Here is a 13,826-nt window from a genome sequence, read left to right on the forward strand (position 1 = left end):
TTTGATATATAGTAATGTAATATGTACTAACGGAGAGAGACTTACCTTTGAACTCTCAAGCTGTTCCATCACCTGCAAAGTACCAGTCAAAAATGTGATGGACTACACTCCACTTGCTTGGATAAAATAGAAATCTTAGAAACCCTACAGTACAGAAAGAGGCCATTTGGCCCATCGAGTCTGCACTGACCACAATCCACCAGGCCCTACCTCATATTCTGACATAAAGGTGCTGTTTCATAACATAAGAACATAACATAAGAAATAGGAGCAGGAGTAGGCCATCTAGCCCTTCGAGCCTGCCCCGCCATTCAATAAGATCATGGCTGATCTGTCGCTGCTCAGTTCCACTTTCCCGCTTTCTCCCCATAACCCTTAATCCCCTCTATTATCAAAAACCCATCAACCCGCGTCTTAAAAATATTTAGCGAGGCAGCCTCCACCACTTCAACGGGCGGAGAATTCCAGAGATTCACCACCCTTTGAGTGAAGAAGTTCCTCCTCAACTCCGTTCTAAACCGCCCCCCTTTTATCTTGAGGCTGTGCCCCCTAGTCCTACTGTCTTTTTTGAGCGGGAAGAGTCTCTCCACCTCTATCCTATCCATCCCATTCATCATCTTATAAGTCTCAATGAGATCTCCCCTCATTCTTCTAAACTCTAACAAGTACAAGCCTAGTTTATTCAGCCTCTCCTCATAGCTCAACCCCCTCAACTCCAGTATCAGCCTAGTAAACCTCCTCTGCACTCCCTCCAAGGCCAAAATATCTTTGCGCAGGTGCGGTGCCCAAAACTGCACGCAGTACTCCAGCTGCGGCCTCACCAATGCCCTATGCAGCTGCAGCAAGACCTCCCTACTTTTATATTCAATCCCCCTCGCTATGAAGGCCAGCATCCCATTCGCCTTCCTGACCACCTGCTGCACCTGCAAGCTGGGTTTTTGCGACTCATGCACAAGGACCCCGAGGTCCCTCTGCACCGTCACCTGCTGCAGTTTTTCGCCCTGTAAGTAATAGTCCTTCCTACCATTATTCCTACCAAAGTTTCAGCAAAACTCAATGCCATTCAGGACAAATAAGCTGCTTGATTGGTCTTTCATTTATTAGCCTAAATATCCAGCAGCTTACCATGGCTATAGTAGGTACTATCTACATGATTCACTGCAGTAATATGGCAATACCTTTTTAACAGTATTATCTCAAATGAATTACCTCTATCATCCAGAAGGCCAAAGGGAGCAGGTGCATGAAAATAATATCACTTCTAAATTCCTCTCCAGGCCACACATCATCTTGAGCTGGACAAACATCAGCATTCCTTTATCATTGCTGGGTCCAATTTCTGGAAGTTCCACCAACTAATAGTATTTACCACATTGACTGCAGCAGTCACACCAGCGCCATCTGAAGGACAACAAGGGTTAGTCAATAAATGCTAACCTAATCAGAGATGGCTATATCCTGATTTTTAAAAAATGTGCTAATTAGATAAAGGTTAAATATGTCCTTTCAAGTCTGAAGTTATTCTGTGTGATTGCGCAAACAAAGCAAAAAACTATTTGAAGAAAGAACACACATTTATATATTGCACCTTACTACATCCTCAGGATGAATCAAAGTGCTGGGTTGTCAGTGATTTAATGTTGAAATATAATTAGTGTTTTTGAACAAATATGGCAACCAATTTATACACTGCAACTAAAATACAAAACACTGCCAACAGATTCCATTTGGTCCCCTCCTGACTGTTTATACCCCTCTGGTCATTACTTTTCTCTTTGACATTCACCTGCTCCCATTTCTGATTACACCCGCACTCCAAAAAAATGAGGACGCAGCAACAATATAAGTTATCTTCATTTTCATTTTTATCCCTGTGCGAATTTGACCATGAACCATTTTTGAACACAACTAAACGCTGTGCTAATCCACTGTAACTCTTATTTCTCTTTCCCAGTTAACGTATTTTATCATTTAACATGTTCTCTTGTTCCTTTGTCATTGTGCTAACTGTTTTACACTTACTCACACTCTGTATCTGCCATTAGTTGAATGCTTATGTAAAAAAATTAATGCCATTTGATTGGGTGGCATGGTGGCACAGTGGTTAGCACTGCTACCTCACAGCACCAGGAACCTGTCTGTGGAGCTAAAATGTTCATCCTGTGTCTGCGTGGGTTTCCTCGAGATGTTCTAGTTTCCTCCCACAGTCCAAAAATGTGCAGAGTTAGGTGGATTGGCCCTTTAGGGTTATGGAGATAGGGCAGGTCAATAAGATGCTCATTTGGAGAGTTGGTGCAGACACAGTGGGCTGAATGGCCTCCTTCTGCACTGTGTGGATTCTATGGATTTTGAGTTATATGCTCTGCTTCCTAATTTGGTATCATCTATATCTGCTTCATAGGAATGTATAGAACTAGAAAAAATCCTTGTGGATTATATTATGGTTCTCTGATGGTTATGAAATTGGCAGTTTTAAAATTCTATTTTAATGGCACCTTAAATTTTGGTTCTTCCCATGGAAGGAGGAAGGAAGGAAAGAGATTCATTTATGAAGGGAGTTAAATGGGATGCATAGCGTGAGGGATTTATTGGAAAAACTTGGTTGGAAGAACCAGAGAAAGCACTATCTAAATTTTGAGGGAAATATTCACACACACATCATTGCTTAAAAGCAGTATATGTTGAGTAAGCTCAAATCTTAAAAAGTGACTTGACAGGTTACAGGAATTTGAGAAAATGTAAATTTTTGAAACATGATTTTTTTTAAAAACGAAGCAAGTTAGATGCAATGTAACTTTCTTGATGATCTCGCCTGTTCAGAATTATCATAGAAAGTGTTTTTTACTTTTTGGGAAATATTCACATCAAAGCCATGTGGGAGGGTTTAAACTAGTTTGGCAGGGGGTGGGACCCAATGCAGTAGTGAGACAGAGGAGGTTGAGGACAGCACAGAAGTTAGAGAGCACATCAAATAGTAAAGGCAGTGTCAGTAATTCTAGTACCAGACAGATAAGGCAAAAGCAAGAGAGAGAGCAAGGAAAGTCCAGATTAAACTGCATTTATTTCAATGCAAGAGGCCTGACGGGCAAGGCAGATGAACTCAGGGCACAGATGAGTGCATGGGACTAGGATAGTATAGCAATTACTGAGACATGGCTAAGGGAGGGACAGGACTGGCAGCTTAATGTTGCAGGGTACAGATGCAATAGCAAAGTTAGAACAGGAGGCAAGAGAGGAAGTGGAGTTGCATTTTTGATTAGGGAAAATATCATGGCAGTACTGAGAGGGGATATATCCGAAGGTTCAGCCACTGAGTCTGTGTGTACAACTGAGAAATAAGAAGGGGGAAATCACTTTGATTGGATTGTACTATGGGCCCCCATAGCTCCAAGAAAAATAGGGTGGTACTAGTAGGGGATTTTAACTTTCCCAACATTGACTGCGACAGCCATAGTATTAGAGGGTTGGATGGAGAGAAATTTGTTGAGTGTATTCAGGAGGAATTTCTCATTCAGTATGTGGATGGCCCGACTAGAGTGGGGGCAAAACTTGACCTCTTGGGAAATAAGGAAGGGCAGGTGACAGAAGTGTTAGTGAAGGATCACTTTGGGACCAGTGACCATAATTCTGTTAGTTTTATGATAGCTATGGAGAATGATGGGTCTGGCCAAAAATTTTGATGGTATCAGGCAGCAACTTTCAAAAGTTAAGTGAGAGAGTCTGTGGGAAGGCAAAGGGACATCTGGTAAGTGGGAGGCTTTCAAAAGTGTGTTAACCAGGGTTCAGGTAGGCACATTCCTCTTAGAGTGAAGGGCAAAGCTGGTAGAAATAGGGAACCCAGAATGACTCGTGATATTGAGGCTCTGGTCAGGAAGAAGGAGGCGCGTGACATGTGTAGGCAGCTGGGATCAAGTGAATCTCTTGAAGAGTATAGGGGGTGTAGCAGTAGCATTAAGAGAGAAATCAGGAGAGCAAAAAGGGGACATTGGATTTTCCTTTGCTTTATGTGCCAAAACAATCTCATGGGTTAGGGTTAGGGTTAGATGGATTTTCCTTTGCTTTATGTGCCAAAACAATTTCAAGAGCTTCTACAAATACATAAAAGCTAAAAGAGTAACTAGGGAGAGAGTAGGGCCTCTTAGGGATCAACAAGGCCATCTATGTGTGGATCCACAAGAGATGGGTGAGATCCCGAATGAATATTTCTCATCAGTATTCACTGTTGAGAAAAGTATGGATGTTAGGGAATTTGCTGAAAGTCTTAAAGTGCATCAAGGTAGATAAATCCCTGGGACCTGATGAAGTGTATCCCAAGACATTGTGGGAGGCTTGGGAGGAAATTGCAGGTCCTCTAGCAGAGATATTTGTATCATTGATAGTCATGAGTGAGGTGCCTGAAGATTGGAGAGTAGCAAATTTGTGCCTTTGTTTAAAAAGGGCTGCAGGGAAAAGCCTAGGAACTACAGGTTGCTGAGCCTCACATCTATGATGGGTAAGTTGTTGGAAGGTATTTTGAGAGACAGGATCTACAGGCATTTAGAGATGCAAGAACTGATTAGGAACAGTTAGCATGGCTTTGTGAGTGGAAAATCATGTCTCACAAATTTGAGTTTTTTTTGAAGGAGTAACCAAAAAGTTAGATGACGGCAGAGCAGCTGATGTTGACTCCATGGGCTTTAGCAAGGTCTTTGACAAGCTACTGCATGGTAGGTTAGTGCATAACGTTAAGTCTCACGGGATCCAGAATGAGTTAGCTAAATGGGCATGAAATTGGCTTAATGATAGAAGACAGGTGGTTGTTGTAGAGGGTTGTTTTTCAAACTGGAGGCCTGTGACCAGCAGTGTGCCTCAGGGATCGGTGCTGGGTCCACTGTTATTTGTCATTTATATTAATGATTTGGATGAGAATGTAGAAGGCATGGCTAGTAAGTTTGCAGATGACACCAAGATTGGTGGCATAGTGGACAGTGAAGAAGGTTACCTCTGATTGCAATGGGATCTTGAGCAATTGGGCCAGTGGGCTGACGAATGGCAAATGGAGTTTAATTTAGATAAATGCGAGGTAAAGCATGTTGGTAGATTGAACCTGGGCAGGACTTACTCAGTTAATGGTAGGGCGTTGGGGAGAGTTACAGAACAAAGACACCTAGGGGTACAGGTTCATAGCTCCTTGAAAGTAGAGTCACTGGTGGACAGAGTGATGAAGAAGACATTCAGCATGCTTGGTTTCATTGGTCAGAACATTGAATACAGGTGTTGGGATATTTGTTGAAGTTGCTTAAGATGTTGATAAGCTACACTTGAAATACTTTGTCCAGTTCTGGTCATCCTATTATAGAAAGGATATTATTAATCTAGAAAGAGTGCAGAAAAGACTTACTGGATGCTACCAGGTGTTGATGATCTGAGTTATAAGGAGACACTAGATAGACTGGGACTTTTTTCTCTGGACCATACAAGTTTGAGGGGTGATCTTGTAGAGATCTATAAAATAATGAGGGGCATAATCTTTTCCCAAAGGTAGGAGAGTCTAAAACTCGAGGGCATAGGTTTAAAGTGAGAGGGGAAAGATACAAAAGGGTCCAGAGGGATAATTTTTTCACACAAAGGATGGTGAGTGTCTGGAACGAACTGCCAGAGGTAGTAGTAGAGGTGGGTACAATTTTGTCTTTTAAAAAGCATTTAGACAGTTACATAGGTAAAATGGGTATAGAACGATATGGGCCAAATGTAGGCAAGTGGGATTAGTTTAGAGGTTTGAAAAAAGGGTGACGTAGACAAGTTGGGCCGAAGGGCCTGTTTCCATGCTGTAAACCTCTGACTCTATAAATCTCAAAATTATAATTTTAATTTTTAATGGTACAGTAGAAATAAAGTGTATAGTTTGCAAATCCTTGACGAATAATATACTGACCACTCATCATACTGTGAAGCTAATGTTATTTTTTTTGTTTAAATTAGCGCTTAATTTAGGGACTGTACCTTGATCAGATTCTGTGTATTTTCCAGGGAATCTCAAGCCTTTGCTTCCATTAAATGTTCAGAATCAGGTCAATGCTCTGCTACCATATCATAAGTTTGACCTCAGCTATGATCTGAATTGTGACAAGATATGTGCAGATTTCCAAGAAAATGTTGAATTCCATTTTTCACTTGGTTGGACTTCACTGGTCAATCGTTTCCTGGGACCCAAAAATGTCAGAAGGGCTTTACTGGGACTTGGAGACCCAACTTTTCAGGTACACTAACCACATCTTAGATAGTGTAAATTTAATATATTTTTAAATAACCTACTGAATATCCCATTGAGAAGTTTCATTTTGCAGAATTAATTTAGGAGTGAATTTCAAAAAAGTGCCTACAAAGAACAGTACAGCACAGGAACAGGCCCTTCAGCCCACCAAGCATGCACCGATACAAGCTATCTTTCTAAACTAATGACCTTTTGCCTCTACGCAGTCCATATCCATCTATTCCCTGTCTATTCATGTATCTTTCAAGGTGCCTATTGTATCTGCTTCTACCACTTCCTCTGCAGCACAGTCCAGGCATTTACCCCACTAGGTATAAAAATCCTGCCTCTCACATCTCCTTTAAGCTTTCCCCATTTTACCTTAAATTATGTCCTCTAGTACTTGATGTTTCTATCCTGTGAAAAAGGCTATCAATCCTATTCATGCCTGTCATAATTTTGTAAACTCCTATCAGGTCGTGCCACACGCCTTTTTGACCACGTTATCCATTGTGTTGCCACTTTCAGAGCTGTGGACCTCTACACCTAGTTCCTTATCTATGTTAAAGCTTCTATGGGTTCTTCCATTTACTGTATTATCCGCTCCTGCATTAGACCTTCCATAGTCCGGATTAAATTCAGCCTGTCATTTTCCGGCCAAGTCTCCAGGCTACCTAAATCATGCTGCAATCTCCTTCGCTAACGGCAGTTCCCCCAATCTTTGTTTTGTCCACAAACTTACTAATCAGACCACCTACATTCTCCTTCAAGTCACTTGTTTATATATTTCAAATAATAGAGGTCCCACCACTGATCCCTGCAAAACGCCACTGGTCACAGATCCCCAGAAGAAAAAACATCCTTCCACTGCTTCTCTCTGTCTTCTATGACCAAGCCAGTTCTGTATCCATCTTACCAGCTCACCATGTATCCCATGTGACTTCACCTTCTGTATCAGCCTGCCATCAGGGACCTTGTCAAAGGCCTTGCCAAAATGCATGTAAACAACATCCACCACCCTGCCCCCATCAATCATCTTTGTCACTTCCTCAAAAAACTAAACCAAGTTTGTGAGATGTGAGCTCTCCTAATCAGTTCATGTTTTTCCAAATGAGTAAATCCTGTCCCTAAAAAATCTTCTCCATTTAAATAATATTGTTCTTTGGTTCTCCCTTCCAAAATAAACAACTTCACATTTTCTCCTGTTACAATCCATTTGCCAAAATCAGTAGCTCTTTATAAACTGTTTGTATCCCTCTCATAAATTTCCTTTCAGCCTATTTTAGTGTCGTCTGCAAATATGACTGTGGTACGTTCACTTCCTTCCTCCCATTGATTCCAGTTTTGCTTCTTGATGCCACACTTGGATGATTAGCAGCCTTGATGTCAAAAGCAGTCTCTCCTTACCTCATGTTTCAGTTCTTTTGTCCATGATTGAATCATGGCTACACCGAAGTCAGAAGCTGAACTTTGGGTGAGGACTTGCTATACCTAATGAAAGATGGAACTGGGTAAATTTTAAATGGTGAAATGCTAGCAACAGTAAATTTACAAAGATAATTGGGGTCTATTTGCATGGCATAAATAGGTAGAGAAAAAATCAAAAAGACTAATGGAATGATGCTGTTTATAACTTGAGGAGTAGATTACCAGGGAATATATAAAGTTTTGGTTAGACCAGACCTGGAGACTGTGAGCAGTTCTGGGAAAGGAGAGAGTTCGAGGACGGACATACAGTCCTTGGAGGGAGTGCAATATATTTACCAGAATGATAAATGGACTTCTCAGGTTAAGTTACATGGAGTTATACAAACTGACTTGATCAAAATTTCAAGATATTAAGGGGAACTGATAAAGCGGTAGATAAAGATAAACACGACTTGGAGAGGAATAATCTAAAAATTAAAGTCAGATCTTTCAAGAGTAAATTTTCAAAACACTTCTGCACAAAATTTTAGAAATTTGGAAGTCTATTCCACAAATACCATTTCATACAAGGCCAGTTGTTTATTTGAAATCTGGGATTGACAGATATGGTATTAAGGGATATGAGGTAAAAGTGGGAGTTAGGTCACATATCTGCCCTGTTCCAGGATAGGGGAAAAGCGCAGGGAGAGAAACTAACTGAATAGATTTTACAGACAGTCAGCATAGACATGACTAGCCAAATGACAACCTTCTGTGGTGTAAGCCTTCTATGATTCATTAAATAACAATGGAACAGGTGCAAGGAGCTAAATGGTCTATTCCCATTCCTATTTTTTTTCATTTAATGTACAATGCAAATTTACACACTTGCGTATTCTCGTTCCGTAGATTCCTCGACCTTTACCCACAACACCTATGACAAATGTACCTGCACTAGCTCACGAGAATGTGGCACAAGAAGAACTGATGATCTCCTTAGTTACTGGATTGGCTTCTCTGACATCACGGACTTCAATGGGTGTTGTCATTATTGGAGGAGTGGCAAGTATTTGAATAGTCCCTGAAATTACCTAGCATCATAAATTAGAACAAACCACCATGATGGGCATAGGCACAATGAACCGAATGCCTCCTATATCGTACCGTTCAACCACATCACTTGTACGTAATTGTTATTCTAGTTTATTTGCACAACTTATCTTGGTATATGTTAACTTTAAAACTGGTTTGCTTCTTTATAAAATCATAGGAGCTATGAGCAGGTATATTCCATTTGGCCCATCAAGCCTGTTCCACCATTCAGTAAGAATATGGCATAATGGATCTGATTGAGGTCTTAACTCCACTTTTTTCTGCCTGCCTGCTTCATTGTTGATGAAAAATCTGTCTGACTCAGCCTTGAATATATTCAATAACCCAGCCTCCATTTCTTTGAGAGAAGAAATTCCTCCTCGTCTACATCTTAAATGGGACACCCCTTATGTTTAAATTGTGTTTCCAGTTCTAGATTCCCTACAAGGGGAAACGGACTCTCCGCATTCACCTGTCAATCCTCTTCAGAGTGACATATGTTTCAAAAACATAATTTTTCATCTAAGAGCTCTAATGAATATAGGCCCAACTTGCTCAATCTTTCCTCGTAGGACAACGTCATTACATCCATATTGCCTTCAGAGAAGCTGGGCATTGGGTACTTGAGCATCTGTATATGCCAGCAAAGTCACAAGATGCTCAGAGATACACAAGACTCATTGGAATAGTTACCCTAGCTAAATCTTAGTTTGTAAGACTTACCCTCAGAAACTTCATAAAGGGGATCTTGCAAGACCAGGATTGAAATGAAAAATAGTTTGAGCTCCAAGATTAGCCTGATGACTTTTTTCTTCATTGATTGCTAATCGTGATGAACGTTTTCTCTATTACTGCTGTAATAATTAAGTTTAGGAATATTATGGTTACAGCGACCCTATAAATATATCTGATATTTGTCTCCATTTATAGTGTAACAGTCCAAGAAAGAGTTGCTTAATTCAAGGTAGTGATTAAAGAGATGAATAATTGAAAGAGCAGCAGAAATATTAAATGAAAAATTAAACTATAATGAAATAACATGGAATATACTCCCAATTTTTACCTTATGTAGGCAGACAAAATCCAAATCTCTCCCTGTCATTTCTGGGTGAAAGTGCACATTACAGATTTGCAGTAGTTTTTTTTATATAGTGTAATTTTAAATTAATGTTTTCTCATTCTTACCATAGATTTTCAGAGCTGTGGGCTGGAGACTAATAGCTGTTGCCCTTAGTCTCTACAGTATATTGTACATGTATGAACGTTTAACATGGACAACAAAGGCAAAGGAAAGATCTTTCAAGCGCCAGTTTGTGGACTATGCTACAGAGAAGTTGCAGATGGTTGTTAGTTTTACAAGTGCAAATTGTAGCCACCAAGTCCATCAGTAAGTACACTTCACATGGCCTTACATTGCTATTGGGACTGGAGAGGAATTTCCCAAAGTTCTTTTCCTCTTTCAGAAAGTTACTTTGCTGCTGGTGGGTTGGGAGCTTTGGAGTCAGAGGGCAAAATTTTCTCACCACAAGAATCACAGCAGGCAGGACGCAGACCATGCAATGGTCTGTTGACTACAAGCAGGATTTTCCAGCTTTGGGGTGAGTGAGGCTAGAAAATCCCGCCCATGATGTCTGAAAGCACCATGACTATTTAATAAACTCAATGTGCCAGCTGTCTTTTCTTGTTCAATGGTTTTGTTGGGTCATTTTCCAAAATCTAAATTTTAAGTAAAACACTGAGATTTGTGTTGTAGCTTCGGCGAAAATCATCATTCAGGGCTTTGAACACATGACCTTGAGGCAAGTTTAATTGATCAATTGTGACCTAAATTAATAGTGGGTAAATTTTTTTTGGAAAAAATGATCCCATTTAATCTAGATTTGGGTTAAAGAACAATCCTATTTGATAAACAACAGTTCTTGGTATTTCTCCTGATGGTGCTTTTCTATTACTTCTCAGATCTTTATTTTTAATTATTTAATATGGCTTTGTAACTTATCTTGGGCAGTCTTAATTTGTTGCTGTAAGGGCATGGAAGTAAACATTTTTATGGATTTGTGCTACACAAGTTGACAGGTTGTGCTTAACTACAAATATAAACCCTTTTTTTATTTAGATGACATCATGGCCCTGAGGTTGCTCTCTGCCCTGTCTGCTCTGTGGAGTGTGTACATGAAGTGTACTCTGCTGTCCAGCGGAGGTACACCGAATTTCAAAATCGTTGTGTTTTTGTGGCATACTCACACTCAGGCACCAACATTTATTCCTCAATTAACAGCAACAAACACATTAACTGGTCATTTTTCTCATTGCAGTTGCAGCACCTTGTTCAAATTAGTTGCTGTTTTTCCATATGTTACAATACTGATTGAATTTTAAAAAGCAATATGTTCATTGGCTGTGAAGCACTTTGACATTTCGTGAGGAGTTGCAAAACAATAAATGCAACTTTGTCATAACTTACTATATACCAGCCAAGTTTGAGGAGTTGCGAACAATAATATTTTAAAATGTGGACAAAATAAATAATACATTTACTGTACATATATCTACATGTTGCTGTTAACAAGTTTTGTTTTTTGAATAGGTGAATGAAATTGTGTTTGTTCTTTCTCTCAGGGAAATGACCAGTACCTTTGCACGACTATGCCAGCAGGTAGATGTTACTGAGAAAAACCTAGAAGAAGCAGTCTCCGCCCTTAACAAAAAGATTGAACTCTTAGAGTCCACGCAAAACCGATCAAAGCTATTGAGGTATTGATATTTTCCTTGTACTTTTTAATTTCTGAAATTATTATACAGCTAAGCAATTTTGAACACATAATGTCAATCTCTATCTCAATTCTTTAAAGTTTATTTATTAGCCACAAGTAGGTTTACATTAACACTGCAATGAAGTTACTGTGAAAATCCCCTCGTCGCCACACTCTGGCACCTATTCGGGTACACTGATGGAGAATTTAGTATGACCAATGCACCTAACCAACACATCTTTCGGACTATGGGAGGAAACCAGAGCATCCGGAGGAAACCCATTCAGTCAAAGGGAGAACGTGCAGACTCTGCACAGACAGTGACCCAAGCTGGGAATTGAACCTGGGTCCATGGCGCTGTGAAGCAGCACTGCTAACCACCATGCCACCCAATTTTTTAACACTAAATGATTACAATGCTCCTTTTGCTAAAAGCTGAACTAATCCAGAAGCTTTTGAAAATCTACAGTAATTCCTGGATAATGAACGGTTGATCCTAATTAAAATGGAATGACAGATCCAGTAATAAGCACACACGTTATTAGAATAAAGGCTAGCTTAATTTGCTTTCTGGTGAAAATCACTTTGATTTATGAAATAACTCCTCCAAGAGTGGCGTCCCTTCTCCAGACTCCCTTTATTTATAAACTCTCTTCCACTCAGTGCTTCAGGTAAAAAGTCAGTACCAGGAGTGTCAGTAGACCTGACACTCCCATATTTATCTACAGGTGAGGCTCTCTGGGCCTACTCCTGCTCTTGTATTCTATGTTTCTAGAATGTATATTGATTATCTGAGGAATCAGAAATACTGCCTGGAGCTTTGTCTTGGTTGAATATCATTTAAACCAAGCATAAATTAACTCAGTCTGGCCAAGGCAGTATTAATTGATCTGAGAGAAATCTCCCTTGCATGAGGATTTTAGAAGTTAGAAACCTGCTGTTCTCACTGAGAAGAGGTTGTTGGAGCTATTCTGATTAAACTAGAAGATGCAGTTACCAAGCTTTCTTTTATGGCACCTTCCAAACCAAGCCATCTAAAGGGACAAGGCAGCAGACAAATGGGAACAGCACCATCTGCAATTTCCCCACCAACCTGACTTGGAAATATATGGCACTCGTATACTGATATTGAGTCAAATTCCTGGAACTCCCTCCCTCACTGCACTTTTGTGTACCTATACCAAATGGACTGCAATGGTTCAAGACAGCAGGGCACTCACCATCAAAGGCATGTTGACGGCCCATGAATGAATGTTTTAATCCAAAAAGGTACTTCAAAAGGAGCTTGGGACAATAATTCCAGTCTCCGTCTAAGGTAGTAAATAACCTATCATTAACTGCGTAGACACAGTTCCCATTTACAATGTTAAAGCTTCCCTCTCAGGTATCCATGTAATGCCTCTTAAAGTCGCAAACTTGAAACCCTAATAAATCTGCCTTCGTGTTTCAAAGCATTTTGTCCAATTTACTGCTGGTAATCTTTGAGTTTTAAAATCTGTATCTCGTAAAGTAGACCAAACCTTACCCAATGAGTCCCATGATTCTGAACTGTCCTTCCCACTAATCTAAAGGCAATAAGGAATATATTCTAGGCAGAGAACAGAGCCAACATTGAGTCCAGATGATCCTTTGTCAGAGCCCTGCTGAAGGGTCATCTAGACTCAAAAGGTTGGCTCCATTCCCTCCCTGCAGATGCTGTCAGACCTGCTGAGATTTTCCAGCATTTTCTGTTTTTGTTTCAAATTCCAGCATCTGCCATATTTTGCTTTTATATATTCTAGGCAGGTTTTTATCAGACCAGCACACTGAATTCAAAGGCATTTTATGCTGGAGTTGCTCAAAATCTTAGCATACTTCTCTATTGTGGGCAGAAAACCCTTCCTCTCAATCTTTCACAAATTGCAAATCATTTTCACCTGGTACATTATGCGTCCCATCCACTGATTCTGTCTACACTTCCCACTGCCTTGGCAAAGCAGCCAGCATAATTAAGGACCCCATGAACCCTGGACATTCTCTCTTCCACCCTCTTCCTTTGGAGAAGAGATACAAGTCTGAGGTCACGTACCACCCAACTCGATAACAGCTTCTTTCGTGCTGCTGTCAGACTTTTGAATGGACTTACCTTGCATTAAGTTGATCGTTCTCTACACCCTAGCTATGACTGTAACACTACATTCTGTACGCTCTCGTTTCCTTGTGAGCAGTATGTTTTGTCTGTATAGTGTGCAAGAAACAATACTTTTCACTATGTTAATACATGTGACAGTAATAAATCAATTAAAATTGTAAGGTCCATGCACTGGAGACTTGTCCCAACAACATAAACTAGTTGTACAAAT

The 13,826-nt window shown here is 40.2% G+C and overlaps 1 protein-coding gene across 3 annotated transcripts in view; it reads left to right on the forward strand.

The window, feature by feature from the left end:
* LOC145340983 (mitofusin-1-like) overlaps window positions 1-13,826 on the forward strand; it is a 59,149-nt gene that overhangs the window by 40,959 nt on the left and 4,364 nt on the right. For all 3 annotated transcript variants that reach the window (XM_080185625.1, XM_080185624.1, XM_080185623.1), the window contains exons 14-17: window positions 6,010-6,239; window positions 8,549-8,701; window positions 9,922-10,118; window positions 11,351-11,485. In XM_080185625.1, coding sequence (XP_080041751.1) covers window positions 6,010-6,239; window positions 8,549-8,701; window positions 9,922-10,118; window positions 11,351-11,485 — 715 coding nt within the window. The remainder of the gene's footprint in view (window positions 1-6,009; window positions 6,240-8,548; window positions 8,702-9,921; window positions 10,119-11,350; window positions 11,486-13,826) is intronic.

The sequence above is a fragment of the Carcharhinus amblyrhynchos genome, chromosome 3 (assembly GCF_965287045.1).
Source record: "Carcharhinus amblyrhynchos chromosome 3, sCarAmb.v2.hapA, whole genome shotgun sequence".
NCBI lineage: Eukaryota > Metazoa > Chordata > Chondrichthyes > Carcharhiniformes > Carcharhinidae > Carcharhinus > Carcharhinus amblyrhynchos.